The sequence below is a fragment of the Oncorhynchus keta genome, chromosome 24 (assembly GCF_023373465.1).
Source record: "Oncorhynchus keta strain PuntledgeMale-10-30-2019 chromosome 24, Oket_V2, whole genome shotgun sequence".
In the NCBI taxonomy this organism is placed as follows: Eukaryota; Metazoa; Chordata; class Actinopteri; order Salmoniformes; family Salmonidae; genus Oncorhynchus; species Oncorhynchus keta.
In genome coordinates this window covers 43,953,601-43,970,975 of record NC_068444.1, presented here as the reverse complement: position 1 = coordinate 43,970,975, position 17,375 = coordinate 43,953,601, and the positions used below count along the sequence as shown (strand labels likewise).

General features: G+C 44.2%; 1 protein-coding gene across 1 annotated transcript in view; it reads left to right on the top strand.

The window, feature by feature from the left end:
• The window catches only part of LOC118357596 (calpain-15-like), a 93,600-nt gene that overhangs the window by 47,830 nt on the left and 28,395 nt on the right, over window positions 1–17,375 (top strand). Inside the window, 2 exon segments of the mRNA XM_035734870.2 lie at window positions 1–1,115; window positions 15,902–16,110. Coding sequence (XP_035590763.2) covers window positions 1–1,115; window positions 15,902–16,110 — 1,324 coding nt within the window.

Here is a 17,375-nt window from a genome sequence, read left to right as displayed (position 1 = left end):
ATCCCCCTGAGGCATTGGTGGTGCCCGAAGTGCACACGCCCGTGCTAGGGTTTCCCGTCCACGTGGCCCCTGCCCCCCCGCTCCTCATTGACTTGACGGATGACTCACCCACTGCAGCCGCCCCCTGCGAACCCCAGGAGCCCCCCCACAGCCACTTGCCCCCACCGCCACGCTCCTCCCCTTTCACGCCCTTCTCCTCTCTCCAGAACAACCCGGTGCCCCGCAGCAGGAGAGAGGTGCCCCCACCGGGGCGTCCGCCCAATCCTAACCCCAATGCCCCAAGCCCAACTTCTCCCTCCACGGCCTGCGTGTTGCCCCAGCACTGCCCTGCCCTCTGCCCTGCCAAGCCCAAGCACGCCCAGCCTCAGGAGCCCTCCTTCCCCAGCAAGCGCCACAGCATCCTGGAGGAAGGGGACGGCACCCACCCCCTTCCTTATCACATCTCCAAGACCCCCGTCACATCACCACCCACCTGGAAGTGCCATGGATGCTCCCTGCCCAACCTGAGTTACTCGTCCAAGTGCGAGGCATGCCACTCGTCGCGGGCCGGCGCCGACCTTATCGACCTGGTGGGCTGCGAGTCGGTGCGCTTCACGCCAGCAAACCCCTCTAGTCCGGACTCCAGCACCTGGGCCTGCTCCAAGTGTACCCTACGCAACCCCCCCGGGATGACCAAGTGCCCGGCCTGCTGCTCCTCCAAGCTACACAGCTTCCAGGAGCCTAGTTCTCACTGCTGCCCGCACTGCAGGCTCCCCGGCCCCTGCTACTGCTCCTCAGCCTCCTCCACATTGTCTTCTGGACACAAAGCCAGAAAACAGGCCCGGGTCTACCCCTCGCCCTCGGCCACCAGCACCTATTCTTCCTCATCCTCGTCCTTCTCTTCCTCGTGCACACTGCTGCAGGAGAAGCAGTGGGGCTGTCCGGCGTGTACACTGCTCAACGACGTCAAGTCCAAGAACTGCGCAGCATGCCACACACCTCAGCAGTACCTGACACTGCGCAAGGTGGCCAAGCCGCTTAAGAGGAGGGAGAGCATGCATGTGGAGGCGAGGCGGCGCAACGACGAGGGCGAAGCCAAGGAACTCTGGGAGGACATCACTACCTTCTGTCGAGAGGTAAGCCATCTGGAAACATGACGTTGGGAAATTGATTGTGTTTACGATTTTCAAAAGCTAATAGTTTTCTTAATTAAGAGCATGGGTCAAGACAACTGACATAATACGCTAGCAACTTAAATCCGTTTCCATGTACAGAACACCATTTTTTTCATGCTGGGTGGTGCCTGGTAGCCATTTTGTTTCTTAAGAGCTCACCACTGACACGTTAGCATCTCTTTCAATGGAGATGAATAGTCAAGAAGCTTCCCAAACAGCATATTTCATTGTGCCATGAAGAGTGAATCCGTTAGGGTTGTTTTACATGCGTCACACTGCAACACAGAAATGCCATACAGCACAGTACAGGGTTTTCTCTGGATGGAAAAGGGGCTTAGGTGGGGGACTTGACAGTAATTAAGGAACGAGCCTTGGATTGTGCGACCCGGAACAGCTCACAGTGCGCATGAGGCAGGTTGATGTACAAGTACAGAGAATTTAGCAGTTTTAAAGATAGATAGTTTCCTGCAATTATTATTTATTTATTATTTAGTCAGACTGCATCTGTGTCCTGTTACTGATGTTGACCTAAGTTTGCGTAGACCATCCTAACTTCCTACCCTGTGTCAGCATCTAGGGGCAACGTCAACCTATGACACCATGCTGTCCCTGGTACACTTTCTGATCCGCATAAGACTTCATGTCTCTCTGACTCCACTTTCTCTCACATAGACACTACCAGTCGGTTTCAGTCTTCAATTCACACAAGGAAACATTCATCGTAATTTGTTTTTAATTAAGAGGTGATAAATTGAAACCGTGAAATTAGGTTTTTGTAATGGTGAGATGGTGGCATGCAAGTCCACATTGGTCAGTTCAATTGCATTTCAAATCCAATTTTAACTAAACTAACTAAACTTTGATATAACATGTTTAATTAACAAATTACAGGAGGGTTGACCGTTTATCAAGGGGTCAACATAAATGTCAGTCTGGAAAAATGAATCAAGGTATTTTCTAAATTGAGAAAAACGAATTACAACCTATTCTCCAGATTAAAATACCTCATGTAGATTGGCCTCCCTTTTCCCCACCACTCATTGTTCAATATACTGAGGGGTTCTGATTTCTTAACCTTTGAAATCATGAAATATACTGATTCATGTCACTGAGGGAGAGACGGTAATGTATAGCGTTTACATTATGTCAGGATATGTTACTGAGGGAGAGATGGTAATGTATAGCTTTTACATTATGTCAGGATATGTCACGGATACAGAGAGGGTAATGTATAACGTTTACATTGTCAGGATATGTTATTGTTAACCATCAGGGATCGTATGGGAGGAGAAGAGACACAGTCTGATACAGAGAGGGTAATGTATAGCGTTTACATTATGTCAGGATATGTTACTGAGGGAGAGATGGTAATGTATAGCGTTTACATTATGTCAGGATATGTCACTGAGGGAGAGAGGGTAATGTATAGCGTTTACATTATGTCAGGATATGTTACTGAGGGAGAGATGGTAATGTATAGTGTTTACATTATGTCAGGATATGTCACTGATACAGAGAGGGTAATGTATAGCGTTTACATTATGTCAGGATATGTCACTGATACAGAGAGGGTAATGTATAGCGTTTACATTATGTCAGGATATGTCACTGATACAGAGAGGATAATGTATAACGTTTACAATATGTCAGGATATGTTACTGGGGGAGAGAGGGTAATGTATAATGTTTACATTATGTCAGGATATGTCACTGATACAGAGAGGGTAATGTATAACGTTTACATTGTCAGGATATGTCACTGATACAGAGAGGGTAATGTATAGCGTTTACATTGTCAGGATATGTCACTGATACAGAGAGGGTAATGTATAGCGTTTACATTATGTCAGGATATGTCACTGATACAGAGAGGGTAATGTATAGTGTTTACATTATGTCAGGATATGTCACTGATACAGAGAGGGTAATGTATAGCGTTTACATTATGTCAGGATATGTCACTGATACAGAGAGGGTAATGTATAACGTTTACATTATGTCAGGATATGTCACTGATACAGAGAGGGTAATGTATAGCGTTTACATTATGTCAGGATATGTCACTGATACAGAGAGGATATTGTATAACGTTTACAATATGTCAATATATGTCACTGGGGGGAGAGGGTAATGTATAATGTTTACATTATGTCAGGATATGTCACTGATAGGGAGAGAGGGTAATGTATAGCGTTTACATTATGTCAGGATATGTCACTGATACAGAGAGGGTAATGTATAGCGTTTACATTGTCAGGATATGTTACTGATACAGAGAGGGTAATGTATAGCGTTTACATTGTCAGGATATGTCACTGATACAGAGAGGGTAATGTATAGCGTTTACATTATGTCAGGATATGTTACTGAGGGAGAGATGGTAATGTATAGCGTTTACATTATGTCAGGATATGTCATTGTTAATATCAGGGATCTTATGGGAGGAGAAGAGACAGTCTGATACAGAGAGGATAATGTATAATGTTTACATTATGTCAGGATATTTCACTGATACAGAGAGGGTAATGTATAACGTTTACATTGTCAGGATATGTCACTGATACAGAGAGGGTAATGTATTGCGTTTACATTACCAGGATATGTCATTGATACAGAGAAGGTAATGTATAACGTTTACATTATGTCAGGATATGTCACTGATACAGAGAGGGTAATGTATAGCGTTTACATTGGCAGGATATGTCACTGATACAGAGAGGGTAATGTATAACATTTACATTATGTCAGGATATGTCACTGATACAGAGAGGGTAATGTATAGCGTTTACATTATGTCAGGATATGTTATTGTTAACCATCAGGGATGTTATGGGAGGAGAAGAGACAGTCTGAAACAAGTCACCATGACAGCCGTGAGTTGGGGAGGAGTGAGGAATTTGGGCAGAGGTCAGGTCAGATGAAGTGAGGAAGAACATATATCACTAATGTTCTGTCTGGCAACAAAGGGGTATTGGCTGTTCAGATGTGTAAGGAGGGGCTCAGCATATGAGAAAGGGTTAAATATCAGTGAGTGTGTGAATATGTTCGTTGTCTGTTCAGATGTTTGATCCTTTAGGTGAATGAACTTGGTTGGAGCTTTTATGGTGTCCGTCAAATGTCTTACTCTGTTATTTAGGACCTAACAATACTGAACAAAAATATAAACACAACAGGCAACAGTTTCAATGATTTTACTGAATTACAGTTCATATGAGGAAATCAGTTAATTGAAATCAATTCATTAGGCCCAAAACTATGGATTTCACACGATGGGGAAAATGACGGGGTTCGATCCCAGGCTGTGTCACAACCGGCCGTGACCGGGAGTCCCTTAGGGCGACGCACACTTGGCCTAGTGTCGTCCGGGTTAGGGGAGGGTTTGGCCGGGGGGGCTTTACTTGGCTCATCGTGCTCTAGCTAGTTAGTGTGGTAGCCTTCTGTTGCCTAGCCATGTGTTGGGTCGGGTGCCCGCAGGCTGACTACGGTCGTCAGTTGAACAGTGTTTCATCCGACACATTGGTGCAGCTGGCTTCCGAGTTAAGTGTGCGGGTTTTAAGAAGCGTGGTTTGGCGGGTCATGTTTCGGACCATGCATTACTCGACCTTCGCTTCTCCCGAACTCGTTGGGGAGTTGCAGCGATGAGACAATCGAAATTGGGAGAGAAAGGGGGTAAAACATGTAAAGTGTCGGTCTCATGTTTCATGAGCTAAAATAAAATGTCCCAGTAAATCATACTCACAAAAAGCTAATTTCTCTCAAATGTTGTGCACAAATTTGTTTACATCCCTGTTAGTGAGCATTTCTCCTTTGCCAAGATAATCCATCCATCTGACAGGTGTGGCATATCAAGAAACTGATGAAACAGCATGGTCATTACACAGGTGCACCTTGTGCTTGGGACAATAAAAGGCAACTCTAAGATGTGCAGTTTTATAACACAACACAATGCCACAGGTGTCTCAAGTTGAGGGAGTGTGCAATTGGCATTCTGACTGCAGGAATGTCCACCAGAGCTATTGCCAGAGATTTTAATTTCTCTACCATAAGCCACCTCCAACGTCGTTTTAGAGAATGTGGCAGTGCCTCCAACTAGACTCACACCCGCAGACTAGAGGTCGACCGATTATGATTTTTCAACGCCGATACGATTATTGGAGGACCAAAAAATCCAATACCGATTAATCGGCCGATGTATTTATTTGTAATAATGACAATTACAACAATACTAAATGAACACTTATTTTAACTTAATATAATACATCAATAAAATCAATTTAGACTCAAGTAAATAATGAAACATGTTCAATTTGGTTTAAATAATGCAAAAACAAAGTGTTGGGGAAGAAAGTAAAAGTGCAATATGTGCCATGTAAGAAAGCTAATGTTTAAGTTCCTTGCTCAGAACATGAGAACATATGAAAGCTGGTGGTTCTTTTTAACATGAGTCATCAATATTCGTAGGTAAGAAGTTTTAGGTTGTAGTTATTATAGGAATTATAGAGACTATTTCCCGCTATACCATTTATATTTCATTAACCTTTGGCTATTGGATGACTATTGGATGTTCTTATAGGTACTTTAGTATTGCCAGTGTAACAGTATAGCTTCCGTCCCTCTCCTCACTCCTCCCTGGGCTCGAACCAGCACCACAACGACAACAGCCACCATCCAAGCAACATTACCCATGCAGAGCAAGGGGAACAACTACTAGAAGGCTCAGAGCAAGTGATGTTTGAAACGCTATTAGCGCACACTAACTAGCTAACCATTTAACTTCGGTTACACCAGCCTCATCTCGGGAGTTGATAGGCTTGAAGTCATAAACAGCGCAATGCTTGACGCACAATGTAGAGCTGCTGGCAAAACGCACAAAAGTGCTGTTTGAATGAATTTTTACGCGCCTGCTTCTGTCTACCACCACTCAGTCAGATACTTAGATACTTGTATGCTTGTATGCTCAGTCAGATTATATGCAATGCAGGACACGCTAGATAATATCTAGTAATACCATCAACCATGTCATCAACCATGTGTAGTTAACTAGAGATTATGATTGATTGTTTTTTATAAGTTTAATGCTAGCTAGCAACTTACCTTGGCTAGCTAGCAACTTACCTTGGCTTTCTGCATTCGCGTAACAGGAAGTCTCCTTGTGGAGTGCAACGAGAGATAGGTAGGTCGTTATTGCGTTGGACTAACTGTAAGGTTGCCAGATTGGATCCCCCGAGCTGACGAGGTGAAAATCTGTCGTTCTGCCCCTGAACAAGGCAGTTAACCCACCGTTCCTAGGCAGTCATTGAAAATAAGAATGTGTTCTTAACTGACTTGCCTAGTTATATAAGGGTATAAAAAAAATAGGCAAATCGGTGGCCAAAAATACCCTGATTAATCGGCCATTCCGATTAATCGGTCGACCTCTACCGCAGACCACATGTAACCACGTCAGCCCAGGACCTCCACCTGTGGAATCGTCTGAGACCAGTCAACCGGAAAACGAATGAAACTCGTTTGCACAACCAAAGAATTTCTTTACAAACTGTCAGAAGCCATCTCAAGGAAGCTCATCTGTGTGGTCGTTGTCCTCACCAGATTCTTGAGCTGACTACAGTTCGGCTTTGCAACCAACTTCAGTGGGCAAAAGCTCACCTACGATGGCCACTGGCCACTTTGCTCTTCACGGATGAATCCCAGTTACAACTCTACCAGGAAGATGACAGACTAATGGCGTAGTGTGGGCGAGTGGTTTGCTGATGTCAACGTTGTGAACATTGTGGCAGTGGGGTTATGGTATGAGCAGGAATAAGCTACGGACGATGAACACAATTGCATTTTAGCAATGGCAATTTGAATGCACAGAGATTCTGTGACAAGATCCTGAGGCCCATTGTCGTGCCATTCATTCGCCGCCATCACCTCATGTTTCAGCATGATAATGCACAGCCCCATGTCACAAGGAGCTGTACACAATTCCTGGAAGCTGAAAATGTCCCAGTTCTTCCATGGCCTGCGTACTCACCAGATTATCTGGATCGACATGTACAGTAGCGTGTACCAGTTCCCGCCAATATCCAGCAACTTCCACGCCCCTACTTAAAACTATATATATTTCTAGGGAGTTTTTCCTAGCCACCGTGCTTCTACACCTGCATTGCTTGCTGTTTGGGGTTTTAGGCTGGGTTTCTGTACAGCACTCTGTGACATCAACTGATGTAAGAAGGGCTTTATAAATACATTTGATTGATTGATCTGTGACCACATCTGTATTCCCAGTCATGTGAAATTCATAGATTAGGGCCTAATGATTTATTTCAATTGACTGATATATGAACTGTAACTCAGAAAGTCATATGTTCAGTGTAATTGATTGCAGCCATTTTTTTTATGTATAGGATTCATAATTTTCAAAAATATAGTACCTAACATATGATTTGACTCAATTTTTTTTTTACAATGAGGAATCCAAAGAAATGGTAAAAAGCAACCCACGGACCCCCACACCCCACGCCAAAACAACCCCAACGAGTATATAGTATATATTCTCTGTCTGACCATTAGATGGTGCTGTTCCTGCAAATATGTGATTTATTTTAAATAATCAAATACAAAATATCGTATTGGTTTAAGCAGTCTATGACCAAGGTATGACAGCAATCCATGCTTTGGTTTTGTTGTCCACTTTTTCAAATACAAACGTTTTAGCATTTGTGGCACAAATCCAATGCAAGTCAATGGAACCTATATTAGCATTTTGACACTTCATGTCCAAACTGTCCTAAAGGAGTGGTATTGGAAATGTTTCTGTGGGCAGCCCATTTTTTTTCCTCCTGAATTTCTGTGGACCCAATTGTTTTTTCTCCTAGAATTTCTCGCAACACAACGCCAAATCTAATGACACAAACTTAATTTTCAAATCAATAAATAACCTACCACTGTCCTAAAGTAATCTAAAAAAAGTATTGTTACTTATCGATGATTTGGATGTGAAGCGTGAAAATACTAATATAGGTTCCATCTTTGGGTTGCTGTTATACCTGGTCCATAAAGGAAACCAATTTGGCATTTTGAAATTTGGGTGGACTATCCCTCAAAAATTGAGGGGAGGGGGAGATCATAAAAAAACTAATAGCAGGAACAGCCCCATCTAGTGGTCAGAACCCGGTAATATCAGGCTGTACACACAGAAACTTCCCTTTTTCAGGACCCTGTCTTTCAAATATAATTCATAAAAATCCAAATAACTTCACAGATCTTCATTGAACAGTTAATGAACATGCACCTGTGGAACAGTCGTTAAGACACTAACCGCTTATAGACGGTAGGCAATTAAGGTCACAGTTTTGAAAACTTAGGACACTAAAGAGGCCTTTCTACTGACTCTGAAAAACACCAAAAGAAAGATGCCCAGGGTCCCTGCTCATCCCCGTGAATGTGCCTTAGGCATGCTGCAAGGAGGCATGAGGACTGCATTTGCGGCCAGGGCAATAAATTGCAATGTCCGTACTGTGAGACGCCAAAGACAGCGCTACAGGGAGACAGGACGGACAGCTGATTGTCCTCGCAGTGGCAGACCACGTGTAACAACACCTGCACAGGATCGGTACATTCGAACATCACACCTGCAGGACAGGTGCAGGATGGCAACAACAACTGCCTGAGTTACACCAGGAACGCACAATCCCTCCATCAGTGCTCAGACTGTCCGCAATAGGCTAAGAGAGGCTGGACTGAGGGCTTGTAGGCCTGTTGTAAGGCAGGTCCTCACCAGACATCACCAGCAACAACGTTGCCTATGGGCACAAACCCACCGTCGCTGGACCAGACAGGACTGGCAAAAAAGTGCTCTTCACTGACGAGTCACAGTTTTGTCTCACTAGGGGTGTTGATCAGATTTGCGTTTATCGTTGAAGGAATGAGCGTTACATCGAGGCCTGTACTCTGGAGCGGGATCGATTTGGAGGTGGAGGGTCCGCCATGGTCTGGGGCGGTGTGTCACAGCATCATCGGACTGACCTCGTTGTCATTGCAGGCAATCTCAATGCTGTGCATTACAGGGAAGACATCCATCTCCCTCATGTGGTACCCTTCCTGAAGGCTCATCCTGACATGACCCTTCAGCATGACAATGCCACCAGCCATACTTCTCGTTCTGTGCGTGATTTCCTGCAAGACAGGTATGTCAGTGTCTTCCATGGCCAACGAAGAGCCCAGATCTCAATCCCACGTCTGGGAGGGCTAGGGCCATTCCCCCCAGAAATGCCCGGGAACTTGCAGGTGCCTTGGTGGAAGAGTGGGGTAACATCTCACAGCAATAACTGGCAAATCTGGTGCAGTCCATGAGGAGGAGATGCACCGCAGTACTTAATATAGCTGGTGGCCACACCAGATAGTGACTGTTACTTTTGATTTTGACCCCCCTTTGTTCAGGGACACATTATTCAATTTCTGTTAGTCACATGTCTGTGGAACTTGTTCAGTTTATGTCTCAGCTGTTGGATCGTGTTATGTTTATACAAATATTTACACATGTTAATTAAGTTTGCTGAAAATAAACGCAATTGACAGTGAGAGGACATTTCTTTTTCTGCTGAGTTTAGGATGGCACATAGACCTATCAACTTCGATTACTAATTTCTCTGAACAGGAGAACAAAAACAACACCAAATTCACTGAGAATACATTACATAGCATGACAAAACAAAACTCAGAGCCGCAGCTTCATACTCTTTGTCAGAGAACTGGTTTTGGGTCCATATGTGGCTTTTGACCATTTCTGTGGATTTCTCATGTCTTACTCACTAACCACGCTTCCATCCAGAAACACTGTGTAACATTTTTTTTTTATCAAGACACCTATGGTGGAAACAGGACATTTGGTACAATTTTATAAATGCTGACAGATTATTTGTTTGTTTGACATGGTGGGATCTTTTTGTGTTGTTAAAATGTATTGCGCAATAAATGATTGTGGAAACACCTTTATGCACAAATATTGATTTTATTTTCCAAAGTAAACTTGGAGTCACGCAGTGTTTATTCGGTTACAGATGAAATGACTTATGAACTTCACAGGGTGGTGAAAATGCACAGTGATCTTGATGCTCCTTTCCAATAAATATTGAGTGTCTGTTCCTGGTGACATGATGATCGATACTTGCCGATTTTAGAATATTCACGTGATAATATGTCGCCATTTCGATAGAAACCTAGCTAGTGTTATAAAAAAGTTAGCTCCAAATCAAATGGCAGGTACTATATTTTTGGAATATTAAATTAATCCTATGAATTAAATTAAATGACTTCCCAATTTGTGTGCAGTCACTTAGCTTAATTACTCAGATCAAATTATATTTCAACAAAATAATGTTTCAGGAATGCTAATCTCATCTGTTTCTAACTACAGAAAGGATTTCAGAACAATCTGACATGGTAGGTGCCATGTAAAGGGAAGGAATAAGAATATGTACATGTAAATAAATATATGGCTGAGCGGAATAGGTGAGATGCAATAGATGGTATGAAATACAGTATATACATATGAGATGAGTAATGTAAGATATGTAAACATTATTAAAGTGGCATTATTTAAAGTGGCTCGTGATCCATTTCTATAAGTGGCCAATGATTTGAGTCTGTATGTAGGCAGCAGCCTCTCTGTGTTAGTTATGGCTGTTTAACAGTCAATGGCCTTGAGATATAAGCTGTTTTTTTTGTCTCTTGGTCCCTGCTTTGATGCACCTGTACTGACCTCGACTGGATGGTAGCGGGGTGAACAGGCAGTGGATCGGTGGTTGTTGTCCTTGATGATCTTTTTGGCCTTCCTGTGACAACGGGTGCTGTAGGTGTCCTGGAGGAAAGGTAGATTGCCCCCGGTGATGCGTTGTGCAGACCGCACCACCGTCTGGAGAGCCTTGCTCTTGAGAGCGGTGCAGTTGCCATACCAGGTGGTGGTATGGCCCGACAGGATGCTCTCAACTGTGCATCTGTAAAAGTTTGTGAGGGTTTTAGGTGACAAGCCAAATTTCTTCAGCCTCCTGAGGTTGAAGAGGCGCTGCTATGCCTTCTTCACCACACTGTCTGTGTGGTGGACCATTTCAGTTTGTCGGTGATGTGTACGCCGAAAAACGTACAACTTTCCTCCTTCTACACAACTGTCCCGTCGATGTGGATGGGGAGGTGCTCCCTCTGCTGTTCCCTGAAGTTCACAATCATCTCCATAGTTGACGTTAAGTGAGAGGTTGTTTTCCTGACACCACACTCCGAGTGCCCTCATCTCCTCCCTGTAGGCTGTCTCGTCGTTGTTGGTAATCAAGCCCACTACCCTTGTGTCGTCTGCAAACTTGATGATTGAGTTGGAGGCGTGCATGGCCACGCAGTAATGGGTGAACAGAGAGTACAGGAGGGGGCTGTCGACACCATTCAATCGGCATTTCGGTGTTTACCAGTTTACCTGGGCCTAAATCGTCTCATGTATAAGCAAGAAAATGGGGGGGAAATTGAAACTGCAACATAGTCGCTCACACATTTCATTCCATGTGTAGGGTATCGTGTTCATCATGCAAAAACATTGGCTCTACCTTGCATTATTCATGTCAAATGCTACTCTGTGAGTTGCAGGTTCACCTTTGGAAGCATGTGTGGGAAGCAGGCTATAGAGGAAGGATGTTAGAGAGATCCTCTCTTCCTCTGGAACAATTAGGCTAAATGTACAGCTGAAGTCAGAAGTTTACATACACTTAGGTTGGAGTCATTGAAACTCATTTTTCAACCACTCCACACATTACTCGTGAACAAACTATAGTTTTGGCAAGTCAGTTAGGACATCGACAAGTCATTTTTCCAACAATTTTTTACAGACAGATTATTTCACGTATAACTCACTGTATCACAATTCCAGTGGGTCAGAAGTTTACATACACTAAGTTGACTGTGCCTTTAAACACCTTGGAAAATTTCAGAAAATTATGTCATGGCTTAAGAAGCTTCGGATAGGCTATTGACATTATTTGAGTCAATTGGTAGTGTACCTGTGGATGTAAATCAAGGCCTACCTTCAAAATCAGTGCCTCTTTGCTTGACATCATGGGAAAATCAAAAGAAATCAGCCAAGACCTCAGAATAAAAATTGTAGACCTCCACCAGTCTGGTTCACCCTTGGGAAGCATCATGTTGTGAGGGTGCTTTGCTGCCGGAGGGACTGGTGCACTTCACAAAATACATGGCATCATGAGGGAGGAAAAGTATGTGGATATATTGAAGCAACATCTCAAGACATCAGTCAGGAAGTTAAAGCTTGGTCGCAAATGGGTCTTCCAAATGGACAATGACCCCAAGCATTCTTCCAAAGTTGTGGCAAAATGGCTTAAGACAACAAAGTCAAGGTATTGGAGTGGCCATCACAAAGCCCTGACTTAACATGCCCTAACATTTGTGGGCAGAACTGGAAAAGTGTGTGCGAGCAAGGAGGCCTACAAACCTGACTCAGTTACACCAGTTCTGTCAGGTGAGTTTTGACCCATTCATCCTAACTTATTGTGGGAAGCTTGTGGAAGTCTACCGAAACGTTTGACCCAAGTTAAACCATTTAAAGGCAACACTACCAAATACTAATTGAGTGTATGTAAACTTCTGACCCACTGGGAATGTGATGAAAGAAATAAAAGCTGAAATAATTCATTCTCTCTGCTATTATTCTGACATTTCACATTCTTAAAATAAATTGGTGATCCTAACTGACCTAAGACAGGGAATTTTTGCTGGGATTAAATGTCTGGAATTGTGAAAAACTGAGTTTAAATGTATTTGGCTAAGGTGTATGTAAACTTCTGACTTAAACTGTATTCGTTCATATGTTCTTTCTCGTCTCTCACTCCCATTATCTTAAACCTCCTTTTCCTCCGCTCACTTCTATTCCCCCTTGCACCATAACTCCCCACCTTTCCTCTGTTGCTGTGGCACTACCCATGTGCACACTGAGGTGAACACAGGCCATTCTATTTTTAGAAACGGGGGAGTAGGGTAACAGCAATTATCCACTTCCCTAAAGTGAATGTAATCAGCGGGAGCATGGAGCGGCACATCTCAGTTTATGGAGGGTGACGTCGGCTAAGCACACTCTGTCCATGCAGTGCATCTACCTCCCCTAGGGTGCCTCATGACTGCCTCAGCCTATCACAAGATGATAAAATACTTCCTCCGGTACATAAACGATAGGACTACCACTCAGAGTTGGCATGCACAGAGTGCCACAGACCACACACCACTCCAAAGCCACTCTACAGAATGTAACGGTTCGTCTTGGATTTCCTGATGTGGTCTTGTGTCCTTCTTGGTCAAAGATAAGAGAGCTTAGATGAGTACAATGTTGTGGAGGCATATCTCCCATCTATTTCAGTCACAGACAAGGAGGTCAAGAAAGGAAGCTATATGAGAGTGCAGCAAAGATGGTATTTAGATATATAGACAGTTTAAGGACAAAGGCAACAATCCACATAGACAATATCCCTCCATTGTCTACTACTTGAGGTTTTAAGCAATAAAGAAATAGCCCCAAGTGTGCCCATCCACTGTACGATTTAATACAGGGGAACGACACTGAGGCGTGTTGGCATTCTTTGTAACCTGTAAAGCCCCGTGTGGTGAAAACATTGTTACTCGGCTGCCACCAAATGCAGAGTAAACTGAACATATGAATTGTTTCCTGTTGACAACATCATATGTTCTTCTAGTCCCTTCTATTTTCCATTAAATAGCTGAGGCTATGTATAACAGCACAATTCACACAGTCGGGCCTACATGTGGATTGTAACTGAAAGCAACAGCGACAAGGCAAACCACCACTTTCCACTTAGACAAATTTCAACCGCCACACGATTTAACTGGTCATAGCGGCTCGTGTTTTACAATAAGCCACTGTAAATGACGCCGTTATCGGTGCTCTTTTTATGTGACGGCGGGTTGTGCCAATGTCACGTCGGCTCAATAGCCATCCATCACTACTGTTACCACGATCAATAGGTTGACTGTAGCGTCGAACTGGGTTGCAGGGAGTGCCAGTCACTCCCTCTCTGCATTCAAACATCCCCGTATTGATTCAGGTTTCTATAGAGACTCAGACAGCTGGAGTGCTGTTTGTTTTGTTAGCCGGAATAGTCTAGCCATGAACTGTGAGTGCTCTCAGGCATTGGCCCAGCCTTGAGAATTACCCAACACAGTTCCATCGGAGACAGTCAGACAGTCAGTCAGACCAGCACTGTGTTACACTGTCGCCCTCACAACAAACAGCTGGACCTGGCGAGAATAGGTGAAGGGACACTAAAGCTGCACGTGACCGTTTGTGTCTTGTCTGTTTGGCTTGCTGTGGCAGTCTGTCCTATTTTTTTATACGGGTCATGATGGTGCTTCGTCCTCGTCTGCCTTTGATTTCCACGTGTGCAGAAAGGGGACACGCTCCTCATGCATGTTTATCCAAGTTCTTCTACCCTACCGTCTCTGAGGTCCTGAGCTGTCGGCGAGTGGTTTTTGGAACTAAAGTTTTTTTTTAAAAAGGCCTATATTTGCAGGTCTGTAGGGCCAGAGCTGAAAGCTCTCCCAACTGCTGTGAAGCAAAGAAAACTTTATCGGTGTCTGGCTAAGCCCAACAACAAACAGGGCGGTGTATACCTCTGAACTACAGAGCCAGTGAGTCACTGATAGCCCCCGGTGGGGCTAAATCTGCTGGAGCATGATGGGAAATGGGGACAGGGGCCAAGGTACTACTGCCGATGTCTGGCACAGTGTCGAAGGGCGACAGAAGTGGCTTTTGTGTGGGATGACGAATGAATTTTCCTCCACCGGCTGTGCGACGCCGGGATGCTTACAGTACTTTCCACTGGTTCAGGATGCGGGATCCAACTGCTGCCACCAGTGAGCAGAGGGAATAGGATAGACTAGTCTTTGTATGTGTGCTCTCAGGTTTGTCGAACAGGGTTTTGGCAGTGACAAAGTGTGACACACAGGTTGTGTACTGTAGGTCAGTTAGCCTAAATGCAAACTGTTATGTTGAAGTAGACATTTTTTGTGTGTGTTTCAAAGAGGCCATGTTTAGCCCAAGCGAGCGCTTGATAGTTCTTCACGGGGAGCGCGGGTCAGTGTGTTCAGAAGCGTCACGGTGTAATTCAGTGTGCCGTCTTCTTGATCTCGGGAGATGCGTTTTGATATATGTTAGCACAGCACATTCCATGCTGCGTGTGCATCTTCATGTGTTAGCAGCAGGGGAAGGCTCCTTGAGCCGCGCGACCGCTCAGTGCCGGCGGTTGTCCTTGTGCTTTTGTCTCAGCATCCCGTGACTCCTACAGTGGCCTGCAGGGCTCCAAATGTATCATCGTTCGTTTAACACAGACATCAGACAGAAATCTGGAGGCTAGCGTCTGTACTGGCTTATAGGCCTAACCTTAGATCCCTGATAATGTCATGTTGAGGCTATTTGACATGTTGTTAGTTGACACATACTGCATTTACAATATATTGTGGGATTTCCAGAGTGCAGCCAACATACACATTTTCTCTCAGTGTGGTGACTTAGTCTCGTTTTCGACTAGTCTTGATGCCAGTATGATGTTACACTTGTTCAGCCTTCTCCTCTCCAAGCAAATGTTTGGTGCCAGGGCAGTAACTTACTACATCAGACACTACTCGTCTCTGGCTGTTTCTCAGCTGGACTGTTATGAATCCTCTGTCTCAGAGTTGTATTATACCTCTCGTTCTTTTAGAATGTGGTGAACTTCGTAGACGACAGCTTCCCCCCTGGTCCGTGTTCCGTGGGCTTCCCCGAGGGTGACAGCGTACAGCAGCGAATCAAAAAGTGGCTCCGCCCCCACGAGATCAACTGCAACAACTTCAAGGACCGGGGCGTCAAATGGTCCGTCTTCCGCACCCCGCGGCCTTCGGACATCCTGCAAGGCCTGCTGGGAAACTGTTGGTGAGTTGTTGTCACTGAACGTGTGCAGTGTCGTAGTATCTGTAGCTCAGCTATGTGTGCGTGCGTCCGCGTGCATGTGTCCGTGTGGGTACCAAACTGTGTACAACCTACCTTAAGCAGCGCGTGTTCATGCTTGTGTGTCTGTGGCTTTTGGTGTAGAAATGTATCCACGTTCAGTGTGCCTGCTGTGCTTCTTAGACACAGTGTTTGTCTCCGTCCTCCCTGGACTATTCCTAATGTGTTTCTGAAGAATAAACCAACTCCACTCTGCATATGAGAGGGGATCTCTCATCGCTTGTCTTAAAGGTCAAGGGGAATAACAGCACATTGGTGGCCAGTGTAGTTTATCATTGAGCAGTGACTATAGATGTACTCTCTGGGCCTAAAGCAGATAGAGGAGGGAGAAGGTGGGAGGGGGGGAGAGACAGGTAGAGAGAGAAAGGGGGTGTTTAACCATCTAGAGTCTAAGCTGGGGGGAATTGTTTTAAGATGGGCATACCAAGGATCATTTGATTAAACATTTTAAGACCCTAAGGTATTTTTTGGGGATGAGACATTGAATTTGGCTTTATGGCTATTAGCCATTAGAAATGCATTGAATAACACAGTCTCCCAAAAAAAAATCTAAGATAAGTTTGTTCTGAAGTGTCTGCCCTATATCTGAGATACAGTATAAGGAAGATCAGGAAACATTTTTTTTGTTTGTTTTGCATGAATTTATCCCCTTATTTTAAGCCCAAACTATCTCCATAAATACTTCCATAATTTTTTATAAATTGGTACCGGGAACCTTCAGGTGAGTCTTGTGCCCTAGTGAAAAACGGAGAGCATCGTGTTCATGAGAGTCTCAGCGAGAGTGGTCACAATAGTTTGTAGGCTACACCGTTCGGATGCTACAGACATTTTTGTGAGAAGACCGAATTTGGGGATGTGTCATTGTCTGACAAACACCCGTCTAGCTCTGCCACCCATAAGCAGAAGGGTGCTATATCGGAGGATGCCGTGGATTGAGACTCAGCCAATGCAAAAGAAAACACATATCAAATCAAAGTTTATTTGTCACGTGCACCGAATACAACAGGTGTAGGTAGACCTTACAGTGAAATGCTTACTTACCTTTTTTGCACCTTTTTTGTTTAGAGCCTGTATTAGATGAACAATAGGTAAGTAAAGAAATAAAAGCAACAGTAAAGCGACAGTGGAGAAATAACAACAGCGAAGCTATATACAGTAGAGAGGCTCTATACAGTAGAGAGGCTCTATAC